The 18831-nt window shown below is 44.0% G+C and overlaps 3 protein-coding genes across 7 annotated transcripts; 1 reads left to right on the forward strand and 2 right to left on the reverse strand.

Annotated features, from left to right (window-relative positions):
- Window positions 1-3599: 3599 nt before the first annotated feature.
- On the forward strand, window positions 3600-6597 carry LOC101768292 (pentatricopeptide repeat-containing protein At4g20770). The gene has a single exon (XM_004951741.4). It carries the CDS (start codon window positions 3610-3612, stop codon window positions 6031-6033), a length of 2424 nt encoding a protein of 807 aa, XP_004951798.1. The 5' UTR covers window positions 3600-3609; the 3' UTR covers window positions 6034-6597.
- Window positions 6598-6696: 99 nt separating this feature from the next.
- LOC101768696 (thiosulfate/3-mercaptopyruvate sulfurtransferase 1, mitochondrial) lies at window positions 6697-10450 on the reverse strand. 3 transcript variants are annotated; one of them, XM_004951742.4, is made up of 12 exons: window positions 10292-10450; window positions 10029-10146; window positions 9709-9768; window positions 9567-9629; window positions 9203-9327; window positions 8769-8931; window positions 8625-8684; window positions 8296-8354; window positions 7658-7739; window positions 7520-7583; window positions 7239-7306; window positions 6697-7160 (listed from the first exon to the last, which is right to left on the reverse strand). In XM_004951742.4, the coding sequence occupies exons 2-12, from the start codon at window positions 10095-10097 to the stop codon at window positions 7053-7055; spliced, it is 921 nt and encodes a 306-aa protein (XP_004951799.1). In that variant the 5' UTR covers window positions 10098-10146; window positions 10292-10450; the 3' UTR covers window positions 6697-7052. The 3 variants fall into 3 exon arrangements, with proteins under 3 accessions (XP_004951799.1, XP_004951800.1, XP_022683826.1); XM_004951743.4 differs by having other exon boundaries at window positions 10029-10104; window positions 10292-10447; XM_022828091.1 differs by having other exon boundaries at window positions 10029-10184; window positions 10292-10446.
- A 1892-nt stretch (window positions 10451-12342) lies between these two features.
- On the reverse strand, window positions 12343-16189 carry LOC101769375 (biotin--protein ligase 2). 3 transcript variants are annotated; one of them, XM_012843232.2, is made up of 10 exons: window positions 15856-16189; window positions 15107-15558; window positions 14956-15017; window positions 14360-14508; window positions 14129-14249; window positions 13890-14045; window positions 13644-13689; window positions 13332-13398; window positions 13185-13261; window positions 12343-12978 (listed from the first exon to the last, which is right to left on the reverse strand). In XM_012843232.2, the coding sequence occupies exons 2-10, from the start codon at window positions 15517-15519 to the stop codon at window positions 12933-12935; spliced, it is 1137 nt and encodes a 378-aa protein (XP_012698686.1). In that variant the 5' UTR covers window positions 15520-15558; window positions 15856-16189; the 3' UTR covers window positions 12343-12932. The 3 variants fall into 3 exon arrangements, with proteins under 3 accessions (XP_012698686.1, XP_012698685.1, XP_004951803.1); XM_012843231.2 differs by having other exon boundaries at window positions 15107-15727; XM_004951746.2 differs by having other exon boundaries at window positions 15107-16189.
- Between the last annotated feature and the right edge of the window lie 2642 nt (window positions 16190-18831).

Raw genomic sequence — 18831 nt, forward strand, 5'->3', positions numbered from 1 at the left:
CCGCCCTCCTCCCTATTCCACCCCGCCACCCTCCTCTACCCCACAGCCCTCCGCCTCCTCCGCCGCCCTCCGCCCTCCTCCACCCTCCGTCCCGCCACCCTCCTCCTCCCGCCGCCCCCTCCTCCTGCGACGGCCGCTCCCGCCGCGCCCGCCCACCGCCGCTCCCGCCGCCTGCTGGTGAGGTGAGAGCACAAGGAGATAGGAAGGGAGAGGAAGGGAGATGGGAGAGATAGAGGAGATAGAGGAAGGGATACGGCAATCGGTGGGTGCGGATAAGAAGTGTCGGCAGCAGCGGATGGAGCTCTTTAGTACCGGGTGGAGCCCCCACCCGGTACTAAAGGGGGTCACGAGGGCTTCCTCGGGAACTATCCGTTAGGCCCGGTACTAATGCTCACATTAGTACCGGGCCAAAATGCAACCGGAACTAAGGCCGTGGACGAAAGGTCCATTCGCTAGTAGTGATGGATCTCCTTCTCTTTATCTGCATGCAGATGCACCGACCTAGTCTCTAGTCCATATGATTATCATCGGGCAGTAGGTTGATGATGGGGTCTCGTCTCGTGCGTCCTGCACAAGTGGACAGTAATTTGCGAGACAGGGTGACGCAAGCCAGGCGTCGATTCGTTGCGATTATTGAGCTGATCAAGATGGTGCATGATGGCACCCCGTGTCCAGTTATACGATCCGCTTGGTACCCTTGCCAGGGCTCGCCTGACCTGGCTGAGCAAGGGTGTGTGTTGTTTGGATATTTTACTTGCTGCCTCGTTACTTGCGTTGTCAAGGTTTTACCTTGCTCGAGCAAGCAAGCCAAACTGGCTCACCTCCGCTGGCAAGGCTAGCCTTGCCTAGCGAGGATAGGCAAGGCAAGACGTCAAGAGAAGCAAGCAGACCCATAATGTCCTACGCTCATAGGCCAGCCGTCCATGTTTCCATACTCAAAGACACTCTCTTTTAGGGATGGTGTATATATATATTTTTTCTTCCATCCCCGCCCCTTCCGCTTGGGAGGCGCCTCCTCCGGTCTCTAGAGGCAATGGCACTGCAGCCGTGCCCACCCTAAAGTCTCTTCACCTCATTGGATTAATTAATCTTCCGACTTCATTGAGCTACGTACCAACGTGCCTCTCCTACCCTACCACTATTAAATCGATGATGCCTCCATCTCCAACCTCATCGCTCCATCTTCGCGCATGCTACTCTAGGCATGAGAGTTAATCGGCGAGTTCGACTATAAAGGATGGCATTTCATGCATCGAATGTGTTTATTTTAATTGGTCACAAAATATTTTGCCCAAATAGAACTGGAAAATTGATGAAAGTGTTATCTACATGTTCAATGTATGTAACGAGTTACTCCATCCATTCTTAAATATACGACATCTATCATCAAAAGTACTTTAAATTTAATTTGTAGATTTATTTATTTGCATAAATATTTGTAAAAATATAAATAGTCAAATGAAAGAAAATCAATGATGTCATATATTTAAGAATGGAGATAAGTATTGGATATATAGTTGCAAAATATAATCAGTTACTTATCCGCAAGTAGCGCATACATGAAATTTCACGTGGTATTACCCATAGGCTTAATTAGTATAGAACCACTAGGGTGGCATCCGGTGGCTAATATTACAAGTTTTTCTAGTAAATGGCATGAGCTCTAACTTAGTAGTTTGCAGAATGAATTATTATTTTTTCATCTAAATAGTTATCAAATTGCATATATACTCATATCGGGGCATATGCCCTCTTCCCACAGTACCGTGCACGCTCTCACCGGATTAGCACCTCACCGTGTGCACCACCTTGTTAGAGTAGGGAGAGAAAAGAGCAAGAGGGAAAGAGAAAGGAAGAGAAGAAAAAAGAGCGATATAGTAAAATAAAAGGGACAACTAACGGGAGAAAAGGCAATAGATCAAGCTGGCTTGGGGTCATATTTCGAAAAAAAGCTTGGAAATTCATGCCTTGCCCTAGCTAATAGCCAACTTCAACAATTTTTTGAGGTTCGGCCTTCCTACTCCTTTTAATTTAAAAACTAATTAAATTAAATCATTGGGCTTCGGGTATGGTTTTCTACTAACAGCCTGTTTGGATACAGGCTGCTAAAGTTTAGCGCCTGTCACATCGGATGTTTGGATGCTAATTAGAAGTATTAAACATAGGCTAATTATAAAACTAATTGCACAAATAGAGTCTAATTCGCAAGACGAATCTATTAAGCCTAATTAGTCCATATTTTGATAATGTGGTGCTACAGTAACCATTTGCTAATGATGAATTAATTAGACTTAATAGATTCGTCTCACGAATTAGCACAGGGTTATGCAATTAGTTTTATAATTAGCTTATGTTTAGTCCTCCTAATTAGCATCCGAACATCCGATGTGACACTGCTAAACTTTAACACTTGGTATCCAAACACCCCCTAAATTTGGCCCTTAGCACTTGGTATCCAAACACCCCCTAAATTTGGCCCTTCAACAGACGTGGCATGTCAGGCTCAGACCAGACCCACGGAGTGGACCTAAAATGCTCAGATCTGGATATACTATAGTACTTATCCTCATCAATATTCTAAAATGTTTAATAGGAATTTTAGTTTAACAGATTGGAGAAAGGGGATTTTCTGAACCCACTATTGGTGACTTTTTTTGTTTGCCGAGGGAGGAGAGGTCATTGAACATAACAGCAACATCATACACATGCAATCAGTCGAACTTTTTTTATTTTTTTATTTTTTATTTTAGCATTTTGCAAAAATATATAGTCGGTTGAAAAAATTTCAAAACTAGGCTATTGTCGCCGGCTGGGCCGGCGGCGGCCTTACCGCCAGCCCAGCCGGCGACAAGGGGTACACTCCTCCGCATCACACTTTCAAAAAATCATAACTAATTCATATCAACTTGGATGGAGATAAACTTTATATAAAACTTGTATATCTCGATGAGATATACAACTTTGTAGTTAAAACTTTTTTCATTTTATGTCATATTGGTACTCAAATAATCGACACAAGTTTCAGATCTAAAATTCAATTTTTAGATCCGAAACTTGTGTCGATTATTTGAGTACCAATATGACATCAAATGAAAAAAGTTTTAACTACAAAGTTGTAGATATCATCGAGATGTACAAGTTTTATATAAAGTTTATCTCCATCCAAGTTAATATGAATTAGTTATGATTTTTTGAAAGTGTGGTGCGGAGGGTGTACCCCTTGTTGCCCAGCAGTTAATATGAATTAGTTATGATTTTTTGAAAGTGTGGTGCGGAAGGTTTACCCCTTGTTGCCGGCTGGGCCGGCGGTAAGGCCCTTCCACCGGCCCAACCGTCCGTTACCGCCGCTTGGGCCGGCGGAAGCGACTTGCCACCGGCTGGGCTGGCGACAGTAGCCTAGTTTTGTAATTTTTTTATCCGAATATATATTTTTGCAAAATACTAAAATAAAAAATAAAAAAATAAAAAAAAGTTCCAATCAGTCGGCCCAAACTGAACTTTCATTCTACGGCCCAAGCACGAATTGAATGTATCGAGCAGTATAAAAACGCCGTTGACGACCACACCCACCAACACACTGCTTTCCTTCCTTCCCGCCCGCGGCGCGCGATGGCGAACTTAGCGGCCCAGCTCGCGGCCGTGCTCCAGGCCTGCATCAAGCGGAGCGGCGGCCCCAAGCCCAGCCGCGCCCACGCCAAGACCGCGCACGCGCGCGTCCTCGCCGCCGGCCTCGCCGCCGACACCTTCCTCCTCAACCGCCTCGTCGAGCTCTACTCCCTCTCCGGCCTGCCATGCCACGCGCTCCGCGCCTTCCGCGCGCTGCCCCACCCCAACGTCTACTCCTACAACGCCGCGATCTCGGCGGCCTGCCGCGCGGGGGACCTCGCCGCCGCCCGGGATCTGCTCGTCAGAATGCCCGAACGGAACGCCGTCTCCTGGAACACCGTTATCTCCGCCGTCGCGCGGTCGGACTCCCCTGGGGACGCGCTGGCGATGTACGAGGGGATGCTCCAGGAGGGCCTCGCGCCGACGCACTTCACGCTCGCCAGCGTGCTGAGCGCGTGCGGCGCCATGGCCGCGCTCGACGTCGGGAGGCGCTGCCACGGGCTCGCCGTCAAGGTCGGGCTCGACGGAAACCAGTTCGTCGAGAACGCGCTCCTCGGCATGTACACCAAGTGCGGGAGCGTTGCTGATGCCGTCAGGCTGTTCGACGGGATGGCTAGCCCGAACGAGGTGTCGTTCACGGCGATGATGGGTGGGCTGGCACAGAGTGGGGCCGTCGACAGTGCGCTCAGGTTGTTTGCACGGATGAGCAGGATCGGAGTCCGTGTTGATCCGGTGGCTGTCTCTAGTGTTCTCGGTGCGTGTGCGCAAGCTCGCACTGATGAGTACAGTATTGTTCGTGCAATCAGGCTTGGACAGTCCATTCATGCATTGGTTGTCAGAAAAGGGTTTGGATTGGACCTACACGTTGGAAACTCGTTGATGGATATGTATGCGAAGTGCATGGAGGTGGGTGAGGCCATGAAAGTCTTCGAGTCAATGCCCAGCGTCAGTATCGTTTCTTGGAACATCCTTATAACTGGATACGGCCAGGTGGGTCTATATGCGAAGGCCATGGAAGTGCTGGACCTCATGCAAGAGTCAGGTTTTGAGCCCAATGAGGTCACTTACAGTAACATGCTTGCCTCTTGTATTAAGGCGAGGGATGTTCCATCTGCTCGTGTAATGTTTGACAAGATATCAAAGCCAAGTGTGACTACTTGGAACACTCTATTATCTGGTTACTGCCAGGAGGAACTGCATCAAGACACAATTGAGTTGTTCAGGAGGATGCAGCATCAAAACGTGCAGCCTGACAGGACAACTTTGGCTGTGATCCTTAGCTCATGCTCTAGATTAGGAATTTTGGAACTGGGCAAGCAAGTACATTCTGCTTCAGTAAGACTTTTGCTTCACAACGACATGTTTGTTGCAAATGGTCTGGTGGATATGTATTCAAAATGTGGTCAGGTTGGTGTTGCTCAGATCATTTTCAGTAAGATGACAGAGAGAGATGTGGTATGTTGGAATTCCATGATCTCAGGTTTGGCTATCCATTCTTTGAATGAAGAGGCCTTTGATTTCTTCAAGCAGATGCGAGAAAATGGAATGTTCCCCACAGAATCATCCTATGCTAGCATGATCAACTCATGTGCTAGATTGTCATCCATACCTCAAGGTAGGCAGATACATGCACAGGTTCTAAAAGATGGTTATGAGCAGAATGTCTATGTTGGCAGTGCCCTGATCGACATGTATGCTAAATGTGGCAACATGGATGATGCACGCCTTTTCTTTGACTACATGAGTGCGAAGAACATAGTGGCATGGAATGAGATGATACATGGGTATGCTCAGAATGGTCTTGGAGAGAAAGCCGTAGAATTGTTTGAGTATATGTTAACCACAAAAGAGCAGCCAGACAGTGTGACTTTCATTGCTGTTCTGACAGGATGCAGTCACGCAGGTCTGGTTGATGAAGCCATTGCATTCTTTAATTCCATGGAGAGCAATTATGGGATTACACCGTTAGTTGAGCATTACACTTGCCTCATAGATGCACTTGGGCGGGCTGGTTGTTTTGTTGAGGTTGAGGCTGTAATAGATAAAATGCCATGCAAGGATGATCCTATAATATGGGAAGTTCTACTAGCTGCCTGTGTGGTACATCACAACGCTGAATTGGGAGAATATGCAGCAAAGCATCTGTTCCGCCTTGACCCAAAGAATCCATCACCTTATGTGCTTCTATCAAACATATATGCTTCCTTGGGCAGGCATGGCGACGCATCAGCTGTTAGGGCACTAATGAGTAGTCGTGGTGTTGTGAAAGGCCGTGGATACAGCTGGATAGATCACAAGGATGGTGCTCGTGCCTTTATGGTGGCTGATGATCTTGGAACAAATGTTGGAGAATTGACAATGTTTAGTGATGATGTAGACACTTCTGGGATTACAGAAGTGCACCGAGACGAAACATGTGCCAGCTGATTCGAAATCTGGTGCTGCTGCTACAATATTTCACCGGCATATTATGCCAATTTTAGCTGAATCCAGCAGTCTCACTATGGTGCAATTCTCTTGTGAGCCTCACTCTTGTTTTAGCTTCACGCAGTACTGCAAATTGTGCATGGTCTGATCATTTTGAAGCAAAATATGGAAATGCAAAGCAGGAATTGCGCATTGCCGATTTGGTGTAAAGATGACTACATGCTGAATTGCTCAGTTCATTTCGTCGTATGCTGCAAAAGGGTGTGATGAACCATGGCATATGGATGTTCAAACGAATTCCTGGCTTCATGCCCCATTATGATAGTAAGTTTCTAACTTTCTATCTAGATGGGTCAATGGACGAAAATGAGATAGTTTGTTCTTTTACATGTAGAACAGGTGATAGGTATAAGCACGAATTGTACCATATGTTGATTACCAGGGAATATGTACTGGAGAACAGACAAACAGTTGTCTCTTTTCTGTTTCAGATTCTCACGTTTTGACTTCTTGTATCAATTGCTGATTTAGACCTCAGAAGAAAACAATTTCCATATTTGATTTCGTCGTGCTTGACTCATTCAACTACAATATTGCGAGCATGGTTATCTGTTATCTGTATGGTAAATGCAATGTTTATTTTTCTCGAAAATACAGGAGATCTGCATACAAATGCAACGTTTACAATGATTGAAAAAAAATCAGTTTGGATTGTTAGCATTGTCTTAAAGCTTATTCCTTGAATGATAACATTAGTAGATGTCAACCACAAATTTGATGTTGACAATAGGGTCACAAGAATTAGCAAGGGTGCACTTTCTGTTCCTGCTTTACATGTTCTATTATCTCTTCCAATCACAGGACAGCATTGTACTACGCACTTCTTGCCCCTATAAGCTTTTCACCTTTGTTTAAGTGCAAAGCTTGTCACAGGGAAATGCCATCTTTGCTGACAATCTAAACTGAATGCTCCAGGAAGGATGGATGAACTGTATTTCGCCTTTTCAGAGTTGGGGAATTTAAGCAGTGGTGGTAGCTTTTGGGTAATGAGAATCTGATTGTGCTTCCCATTCTGTCCAAGATCCATCATAAACTGGAACGTTGTGCTTTCCAATTCTATAGAGCCCCTGTAAAAAAAGTATATCGTTGGGGATTGCTTTGCATATACAAGGCAAAATCCATGACAAGCAGGGAAGATTCCAGACCAGAGCAAGTATGCAGGCAGTTACACCAGATCCGCAACTGACAACAATGGGGTGGTCAAGGGAAATTCCTGAAACAAACATAAAATGCAGTGCTTTTACATATGTGATATCCCTAAAAAAAAAAACTTCTTAGTCTGACCTAATAGTTTAATTATCAATGTTGTTGGTCTGCTTCTCATATCTTTTTTTTTACTCTGAAGAAGTTGGTTTCTTCCTTACCAAAGAACACGGGAAAATTACAAGTTTCAGACCAGAAAAGTTAGCTATAACAGAATCCAAACCTGCTTGCTGAAATTTTTGCCTCAGCTCATCTGTGGAGAGAAGCCTTGGTGCACCATCAAACATCTGGGACAAGTTCAGCAGCAGCATTTCTTAGCAATTCATGGTTATCCAAGTATTATGTGCTGTACTGAACCCACCTCTGGGAATGGAACACATTTGCTTCCTGGTATGTGTCCACTTCTTACTCCTTCCCGTGGTTCTGGCGCTACACCATCAAATCTGAGAATTCAAAAGTCAAAATTTATTCAAAATAACAAGAAACTCCAGGCAGCTCAGGAAGAGGATCAATAGCAAAAAAAAATGGTACTCCCTCCGTCCCATGAAAAGTGCAATTCTAGGATTTTTTCAGACAGATTAGTGGTGGTGTGAAAAGACTCCCATACCTTTATTTTGTTGGCTACATGCAGCAAGTTTTGGCATGCAAATCAAATCTGACCACTTAATTAGGCAGATAGTTAAATCTAATTCCTAGAATTGCACTCTTTTTTAGAATTTTTTTCAAACGCTAGAATTGCATTTTTCATGGGACGGAGGGAGTATGATGTACCCATGCTGTGAATGTATATACTAACAGTTAGTTTGAGAATTAACAGATTCACAAAGGTGAAATTTCTTTTCATATCTACAGATAGCAGTTTAATGTAATCCCTTTGGTATACTTGCTTGAAACTGCAACAGTGCCTTTACTAACCATAGTTCATGAGAGTTTCCATGCCACATTCCGCTAATGTCAGAACTTTTACAATCTACTGTTACTAAAGGTACAAGATGTTACCTGCCCTTTGATCTGGCATCTACTTGTTGGTAAGTCTTAGCAGCGACATTATGTGCAACCTGTTGCATGAATCAAACAGCTCATTTCACGTGGAAATAGCCAATGAAATTAATGTTTCACTTAGTTGCCAATATTCATAACTCCTTTTTGAATAATCCATATTATTTGGGAGTTAAATTAAGATTATATTTCAGGGAGTTCCAGCAAACATTGAGTAAAGGAACAATGCAAAAATTAAAGACAGCGCAAGGGTTCATGATCAGATTGATGCATATCCCTATAGTCTATGCAGGCAAGACTCGAATTTTCAGGTGCAAAAAGGCACTAACCTTTTCCAGTGTCCATAATAGGCGGGGTTGAAATTCAGTCTGAAAGGTGATTATATTTGTCTGCACAGGAAAAAAAATTAATTATCCAATAAGCAATAAGAATTTCAAGTAATCATATATACAGCATCGTTATAACTAACTCACCGGTTCACTGTTATAAACTCTTTCAACAGCCTTACTGGCAGCTTTTGATTTCAGTACTGCATCATCAGGGCTGGCACTTCCCAGATCAAACCCTGAAGCTCGCCACTGAGGTAAACCTCCATCTAGCACCCAAACTTTATTGTGCCCAAAAACTCTAAACATCCTATTAATTGATAATCATAAATGCCGTCATCTTGTGCACAAGTAATAAAGAATGTTAATTGAGTAAAACAATGAGTGGCCACTCTGGTTCGGAAAAGAAACCAGTACACTGACAAGAACAAGGTCGATTATTCACAAACAGAAGACAATGGAATTCTTGATAATGTCAACATCTAATCTACTTTTTTATTTTGATATCAACAACTCATATAAATAGCAAAGTTCAGTTAGGTTCATCATTATGATTAAGTGGATCCAAACATTCTGCTTACCACCAAACACGAGGCGCACTAAAGAATCCTTTTCCATCATAAACAATAACTTTATCCTGGTTTTTTATATCCAGCGCGGAAACTGCTGCTGCAAAAGCCTCTTCTGATGGCAACATGTGTGGTAACTGAAACAACGACATGGGGTAAACATGTATCCTATATAGGTATGTATTTGTACAGTTATGCTTCAGGAGAAAGAATAAAACTTTTTTATAGCCATCTTGCAGTAACTAATTGAAACTATAAGCTTCCAGTTGTTTGAATATAGGGCCATATCCATCATCAAAAGCACCAGAAAAAAACTTGTTGCTTATTCACTTCAACTAAACTAATGACTGAAAGTATATACAGAAAGACTTCTCACATCAGTTGTCCGATCGACTATGGCATCTATGTCGAAGAAAACTGCGCCAGGGATATGTGCCACCTGAGGATATCATAACACTTTAGCTCAAAGAATTATCTCAAAAGGGGAGATGAAACATGTTACGGCTGATGCTGAAAACCTGGTATTCTTCCCATGGATTCCTGTTCTCTACCGGCATGTACCAGGAAGCATCCAAAACCTAAATAAAACACGGTAGACAACCGTCGCAAAACACATCCTTCAGTAACTCTCCAATTCTTCATGGGAACAATAAGAACACAAGACTTCAAGGATGTAAAATAAAATTGGCAGACTATCACAAGTCCATAGCTGGATGGTAAACGAAGAAAAGATATTGTTCCTAAAATGCTATTCGGTATCTGAAAGAAGCAAGCACATCTCTGAATTGAAGAGGAACGTGCAGAGACAGCAGAGTAGATGAATTAAATTTTTAGTTACCTTAACATCAGGCGCTCCTAGGTGCTGGTGCAGCCACTGAGCAGAAACAACCGGATCATCCTGCGCCATTGCCGACCTGCGGGCGAGAAGAGAGACCGAGGTCGCCGGACAGGATTAGCTAGAAAAAGAAGCTCGCGGGTGAGATTTCTTCCCAAGCTGGATGATAGCCTCCCAAGAAGATGAATCAAAAGAGAATAAATAAATCAGCTTCTCAGCCGCCGGCAGCGAGCCACCATTAAGGCCAAGACTAGAGGTGAGTTGACCTTGTCGATTCGGATTCCGGCAGAAGAGAGAAAGGGCGCAGCGCAGGGCTCGAGACGGCGAGGAGGGAGACGATGAGCGGAGCAGATGAGCCGATTTGGACCCGTGAGGCAGCCACGTCAAGGAATTTAGTATAAACAAATAAGTTTTGGCCCTGTTTGATTCAGCTTGTCTAGGAATCGTTTTTCTAAGAAGCTGGCTGTCACAAGAATCCGCTTTCTCAAGAATCGCTGGCTGCAGAAGCAAGGTGTTTGGCGAGCTTGATTTTGTCGCAAGATTGTTTTGTCTTGAACGTGTATTCACTTGTATACCCCTAGAGCTTTTAATGGTTTTTTGTTGCTGAATAAGTGCATAACTCACTATTTTCACTAATTTTTTTGCATTCGGGTGTTAATTTTTTTATGATAGATCACTTTTTACAATACTAATAAAATCTAAAAAATGAATCATTTAGAACTATAACCGAACAAAAGTCATTCGCAAAACAAATGGCATCGAATCTACTTGAACAGGCACTAAGTGATTCATTCGGATCCACCATTCAAAAATTAAACCATTCACAATTGAACAAAATGATCATCCTATCACAAAACGACGAGGAAAATCGCATCAAGCAAAAATGAATCGTTTGGTTTCTTCAAGCTGGTGGATCTGCAGAAGCGTCATCTTCATGGAGGCAAATTCGCACCTCTGGGCTGCTCTCTGCCTACCAAGGAGAGCCACGCGCGGGGGCTGGGGAGGGGCCGAGGAGCGGAGGAACGGCAAGATCGCTGGGCAGCAGTGTCGGCGACGGCTCGATCCATACCCATCGACTCGGGCTTTGGCGAGCGCCGTCCCGACGGCCGTGCTCGAACGGACGGACGGACGAGGCACGGAGGACTTGGCTACGGTGCGAACGGCGGGGTGCGGTCGTGCGGAGGGGAGGGGTGCGGAGGCGACGGTGTTCCTGGCAGCGCGACTAGAGTTGGGGCGGCGCGACTGGAGTCGGGGAGGTGGAATACGAACCTAAAAGCGGATATTTATCCGGTGGCAAAGGGCAGGTAGTTTCATCCCAACTGTAGGGGTAGTTTTGTAAACCTGTTGCTCGCTGTGGTAAAAATCGATTCCCGTGGAATCTAGCGAGAATTGCGCAGTTTGGGAGGGGTCTGCTCAATTATTTTGGCAAGAATGAACCAGAATCGGTAACAAACACCCCTTGTTTGATTCGGATCTGTCCTGCGAGCTCGAACCGGCAGGAATTCACGAAACAACAAGAGTTTCATGTTGTGTCCAGAAATTAACACTCCAAATGTATGAATTCGCCAAATAGCACTGTTATCAAGAATGGATCCATAGAATAGCACTACACTAAATTTCTCCACACTTCTATTCAATTTTTGTTCATTTCTTCACATGCAAATAGACAAAATTACCCACGTTGGTACACCAGTTTCCCTTTCTACTACTCTCATTCAGATCAGATAGCAAAAATAAAATTTCACCATACCAAAGCTAATAACAATATCTAAAAGTATGGCTCATGATGATATTACAAAAATAAATAACACGAGTCAATAAATAAGGATACATATACATTTGGGCTCAAAATAGACTCAGTTAATCTAATTACAAGTTGCTTGACAAATTTATATTATGGCTTATGATGATATTACGGAAATAAATAACATGAGCTAATAAATAGGATAACATATATATTTGGTTTCAAAATAGACTCAGTTAATCTACATTACAATTTGGGAACGGTCCACAAACATGAGGGGCAAGTTGGTCTTTTGCGTTTGATGAAGTCGTTGGGAGAAAATTAAAACAGGGAGAAATAAGAGCTAGCAATGCTGTTTCGTGAACCTTATGTGTGCTTGCGGTGCTGTTTCGTGAATATCTGAGTTCCCGGTGCTGTTTTCTGGACACCGCATGAAACAAGTGCTGTTTCCTGAATTCCCCCGAACTGTGTGTCCAGGTTTGTGCCCATAGTTGTGCAAAAGTTATCGAAAATCAACACACGCTTATGCATATTCAGTTACGCATAGGACAGCACTCCAAGCGAACAACATCATGAATATAAAGATGTGATCTCCTTTCATATGATTTAAAGTCAAAACAAGTTAAGCTTCCATGCAAGTACAGTTTCCAACACAAGTCACTAGAATAACCACTATAAATCTTTACAGCTCTGCAACTCAATTCACTAAGAACAAAGAACTATTGCAATGTTTAAGTTACAGAACCCGATGCATATACACCAGGCTTAACACTGTCGAAGAAGTTCCAGCAGCAGAGCAGAGGCGCTTCATAGTTTTCTTGCTATGGTTTATTCAAGGGTCTTCAGCTATTGCGGCTTTACCCTCCTGACGTCTGAACTCATGCCCATAGTTTAGTCCTGGTTGCTCCCTTCCTTATTTGCGTCTGGAGAGCCCTCGGAGGCTGAAGTGGAAGGCTGGAGCAATTCTTAATGCTTGAGAGGATCTCAAAGCAGCTGTGCAGAACTTCCACAACAATATTTCTTCTATTTCTTCAAAGAACAAGCTTTGAAGCACACAAAGGGATGCAGGTGGCAGCGCTGATGCTTACATGTTCTCATTCCATTCTTAAACATCTATCACTTGTACAAATTTGTTGAACCTATCTATGTATTGTATTGGTGCCCTAAGCTTCCATCTTTCTCCTCACCAATCCAGTAAAGAAATCAAAGCTGCAAACGCACAGTACTGTGTCAAATGATTGACAAAAAAAGAATGTGTGTGATAGTCTGATAGACTATGAGATATTATATGTTGGGACATATATTGGATGAGATGCATACAGAACACGCTAGAGACACTGAATAGTGATATACATCAAAAATATCGTATTGATATCATGATATGTGATGAGCAAAAAGGGACTGATGGACAGTACCTGTTGCCATCTGGGTGCAACTCATAGTTTTTGCCATCCTCACCAATAGCATACAAGTACCCAGTTGGTGTTAAACCCTGAAAAGGATTAGTACTGTTAGAGAAGGGGAAATTGATATTCAGTCATCATACTTCTGTTTGTGCTAACCTGGATAGTGACGACACTGTCTACAGACTGGCCTTCATGTGCATCTTGGACGACAACTCTCTGGCCACTACATAACAATGAAAAGTTCAAATCTCATTCAGATGAAGTGGCATATACCAAAGATACATAATATTAACTTGCAAGCACTGTCTAAGATGTTTACAATCACCACTTAAAAGCACGCTTAAAATTCAAGTGGTAGTACATGTAGTTCAGGGCAAAATCCTATAGGTTTTTAAGTTTTTTGGTGTTCTTGCACCTACTATTCTATAATAAGATCCAATGAACAGGTATTGAGATTATAGCCCATACCTATGGAGCCATGAGTTATAGTATTGCTCCTCAAGAGCCTGAAATCCTGCAGTGGAATTTGAGAGTGTTAAGTACACAACTTACCAAAAAAAAAAAAGGAAATTGCAGTTAAGTTTGAAAAATGTTTTGGCAGCACCTAAATGAGTCGTAGGAAAATAATCAATCTCTATGGCAAAATTAGTTTATCATTGAATCCGTTGTGATTAGAAAGAGAACCATCTATGCATATACATCGACGGCAATTACCTTGATTCGAGAAGACCTCAAAAAGATTTTCGAATTTATTGAAGAAGTATGCCAGTATGTCTTCTCGTTTCAATCTGGGTGATATAACATTTGCTTCTTGAAGTGCAGCATTCAAGCATGTGGTAGGCTTCTCATTGTCAACATTTAAACCAATACCTGATTAAGATAAAAGGAATTCCATGCTTGTAAAAATATATCTTAAATTATTAGAACCAGCAACATTGGAAATGCATGTTTACCAGTACAGATATTGTAGACTTTTGGTTCATAAGACGAGGTACATAGAATGCCGCCAACTTTTAATCCTTTCAGATAGAGATCATTAGGCCACTTTATCCTTACATCAAGTTCTGGCAGTCCCTGAGTTTTATCACAACCACAGCATCAGGTGCCAACAGAAGTAGTTAGCCTAAATAAAATGATGCAAATCAATGAGCAGCAAACATGACTGCACTGAATTATAAATTAACCTTAGCACGGCATAGTTCCTTGATGGCTTCGGTCATAGAAAGGCAGACAACATATTGCATAAGGGGCAACTTCCGTGCATCCTGCATCTGTGATGTGAAAGAGAACATGAGACAACCTGGTGGTGATTCCCACACATTCTTCGAACGTCCTGCACAATTTGTGAAGGAAGATTAAATTATTTATCTCACTATGCCGCAAGGTGCATAATATAATTATGTAACTTAAAAAGATAGAAAACATCAAAATGCTATGATGCGCAGCTTTAGTCTTGGATACATATAGCCTGACAATTTTGATGATTGCAAGAGGAATCAATCTACAATCAGATTCAATCTTTTGATAAAAGAGGTGTCAAGCTACAAACAGGTTCTATATTTGTTCACTCAGACTGTTTTTTTCCCTAACAAGTAATCCTAGAGAATATGCAGCAGATAACAGTTAGTGTCGACTCGTCAATCTAACCAATCATATCAGATGCAGAATAAAAAAGCGTCAATCAGCCTAAAACTCAAGAGCTTGCTAACCAAAGCTACAGATTCATCACGAATAGAACAACAACGGGAATAACAACCAGTAATTTCACTATCACACGCACCTCTCCCTTTGAACTGCACGTCAGCAACGCAGACAACGCCCACCGGCAGCTTTGCGAAGTTCCTGCAAACACGAGCAGACGCCGAGGCAAAGTACAATAAGAACAGGGGAAAGCCCAATCCCCAGTCAGCGAATCAAAAATTTGCACTCACTGTGCGATGAGGTCCTGCGTGGAGCCAATCCTCGGTGACCAGAGCATCCACCTCCCGAACCGCCGCGCCCGGAGCGCCCCCATGTACGCGCCCGCGTCGAACCCCGCGCCCTCATAGGACAGCGCGACGGCGAACTCCCCGGCCGACACGCCCTCCCCCAGGGCGACGGAACCGGCCGCGGAGGCCAGGAGCTCCTGGTCCTGCGGCGACCTGCCGTACGCCACGAGCGTGGTGGCGGCTCCGGCGGTGCTGCTGCAGCTGCTGAGCGCGGACATGGTCACCGAGGCGGATGGCCGAGGGCGGGAAGTGGATAGGTAGCGGCGGAGCGCGACGGCGGCGAGCACGGCCCCGACGGCGGCTGCGGCCGCGGCGGCGCCGGTAGACGGCGGCGTGAGGCGCACGGGGAATGGCATTACTATCGCTGTTGTTGTTAGAGCAACTCCAAGAGCCCCCTTAAAACAACGCGAAAATCAGATTTAGGGAGAAAAGGAGAAATCCCACGCTCCAACAACTCCCCCATCGTCGCCGAAAAAATACGGCAACCCGCATCCGGCCTCCGTTCTCCCGCATATTTGCGCGAGCTAGCGCTTCCCCAATCGCCCCTCGAGCGCTCATCCTTTCCTGCGCGCCATTAGTTTCCCGCGATTTATTTTGCCAGCGGTGGCACGGCGGACCGGCGGCGCGCCGATTCCGGCGACCACAGCAGCGGAGAGAGGGAGGGAGCGAGGGCGTGGGCACTAGCGTCTCACCAGGATTCCGTTTTGATGGTCGCTTGGGGAAGGAGATGGCCGGAGGGTGGAGTTCACCGGCGAGGCGGAGCTTCGGGCGGCATCGGCAATGGCGGGTCGGGGAACCTCAATCCCCGGCCGAAGGGACCATGCCCGACGCCTAGGAGTAGTGGAGGGTGGATCTTGGGAGGTGAGGAAGGCGTGGATGGCAGCGATTTGAAGGGGACGGTCGGAGGTGTTTGGATTTGGCCGGCGAAGTAGTCTGGGTCGAGCTCGGTTCGGTCTGTGTTCGCAGGAAGAAGCAGCAGGAAGAACGAAAAGGAAGGGAGAACTCCTAGTGCCTTGTATGAATACAGGAAAATAATAGAATCCTACTCTAATACATGTCGTATTTCTACAGAGCGGCATGTCTTGCCGGCAGAGAACGGCCGCTGCGGGTTGACGGCGTTCTGACGGCCGTCGGGGCCGAGGCCTCAGTCGGTCAACTCAGTTAAGGACTTTGATTCAATTTTCTCAAAAATTCATGTTGAAGCCCTTCGATCATTAAATACAAAAGTTTGAGAAGGATTATAGGTGAACAAATCTTCTATAAATGATTTGTTGATTTGGACTTTGGTTTGGAAGATAGAAGGCCACGAAGTCAGCAAAAATTCAGTCCCCAACTGATTTTTTTTCCGAGATTCGACGTGGCAGGTTTTATTTGTATTTGAGGCATCAATTTTGGAAGCCAAGACGTGATTAAATTTTATCATACAATTTATGCATGTCATGTCCAAACATTAGATCGATCCATTTTGATCAAGATCTTTGTGTTTTTAGGCAAAAACTAAAGTTAGTAGCTCCAGAACTTGGAGTTTTATCACACTAGTCAGGGACTTAGATTGGATGGATCAATCCAGGCCGCAGCCCAACTCAGGGCCCACGCGTGCTGATGTGGTATGTTTAAAAACCTTGGGGAATTTATTATTGGGATCAGCTATAGAATGGTATGATTTTGAGGAAAAAAAATTTTAGTAAAATTCTCAATACAGAATTTTGGGGAAGAATTATTTAGAGACTCTTGGAGATGCTCTTAGCCCCTGCTCGAATACCGTGGACTAAAAATTACCCCCTGCTTGGAGACCATGGACTAAAAATTACTCCCTCCGTTTCAAATTATAAGTAATTTCAATTTCTTAGAGAGTCATAACATATCATCAAGTTTAACTAAATTTATACAATGAAGTACTGACATGATACCAAATAAGTACCATTAGTTCTTTGTTAAATATATTTTCATAATATATCTATTCGGTGCTATAGACCTTTGTGATCTTCTCTATAATTTTGGTCAAACATAAAATGGTTTGACTCTCCAAGAAAGTTGAAATGACAACAGATGGCTCAACCCCGAGCCAACGATTAGTTCTCTAGTTGCCGGAAGGGAGCCAAGGCCAGTGTAAGTGCATGGTTTCATCGCACTATTATCAAGAGTGCTATGTCAGTTTTTCAATGAAATGAAATTGTCACTCTCAGTGCATAGTTTCATGGCATAGTTTCGTAGATAGCTTAAATTATTTAATTTTTGCGTTATCCTATGACCAAATGTGTCATGTCATGAAACCATAACGTGCTCAGTGCAAGTTTTATTAGGTTTCATAGGACTTGGTAACTGTGTGGCAAGTAGGTTTCATGGATGAAACTCCCCTCTTCTCCCTCCTCATAAATCAGCAGTTTTGCTGATGTGGCATGGGATTAAATGCCCATAACACTCCCGTTGAGACTGGTCTAAAAGTAGCTAAAGCGGATTAAAAGTGATCTGATATATGACAAATTACCTTTTTACCCTTCCACAACTCTCTCCTCTCCTTCTCTCGGGCCCTGCGCCGACCGCCGCAGCGCCACTGCTCGACCTCCCCGCCACGCTCCCACCACTGGAGGAGGCTAGCCAGAACGGCGTGGACACAACCAGAGGGGCCTTGTCATCGATTCGAGCTTCCTCCCGCTAGCTCCACTACCACTGGCCATGAAGCTCCATCGACGGCGGCCACATCTCCGCGGGATCCCAATCCGCACGCGTTGGAGCCGTCCGCACGCGCTGGGTGAGCCGAGCGAGCTGCACTGGTGTGCTTGCCGATTGGGAGCAGAGAGAGATCGAGATTGGAAAGAGAGGGGTGGCAGCATGAGGAAAACCAAGCTGCAGCTGTGGTCTTGGGATTGGACCTCGGTGATTCGTACCTATTTTACAAGAGAAGCGGCTACTGCTTTAGCGGGTGTTTGGATCCATTCATCCATGGACTAATTTTTAGTTCGAGTCACATCGAATATTTGATACCAGTTAGAAGGACTAAGCGTGAACTAATTATAAAACTAATTGCATAGGCCGTGGCTAATTTGCGAGATAAATCTATTTAGCCTAATTAATCCATAATTAGCACATATTTACTGTAGCATCACATGGTTAAATCATGGATTAATTAGGCTTAATAGATTCGTCTCGCGAATTAGCCTTCATTTATGCAATGTAATTAACCTATATTTAATACTCATACATAGTATCTAAACATTCGAGGTGACAGCGACTAAACTTTAGCTAAAATAGACCCACTTTTTTTCAGTTAACTTTTAGTCTATGGATGCAAACATCCAGCTGAACTTTAGTCCTAGCTAAAAATTAGTTCTTGCCCATCTTTAATGACTTAAACCTAGTCGCACTCAAGGTCAGGAAAGCTGTCCATGTCGCTATAAAAGATTTTAGCTAAAAATTAGTTATTGCCCATCTTTAATAACTTAAACCTGGTCGCACTCAAGGCCAGGGAGGCTGTCCACATCACCATAAAAGATTTCAGCCATTTTATCGTGCGCGGACAGCCCAGATCAATAAACAGAGGATGGCAATTTTCAAAAAATGCCCCGAACTTTGTTGAAATCGAACCAGCGGTCCAAAGACCCTAGATTTTTTTTATAGAACTCCCAAACTTTATCAAAATCCAACTTGCAGGCCAGGTAGTCGAACAT

This window comes from Setaria italica, chromosome I (assembly GCF_000263155.2).
Source record: "Setaria italica strain Yugu1 chromosome I, Setaria_italica_v2.0, whole genome shotgun sequence".
NCBI lineage: Eukaryota > Viridiplantae > Streptophyta > Magnoliopsida > Poales > Poaceae > Setaria > Setaria italica.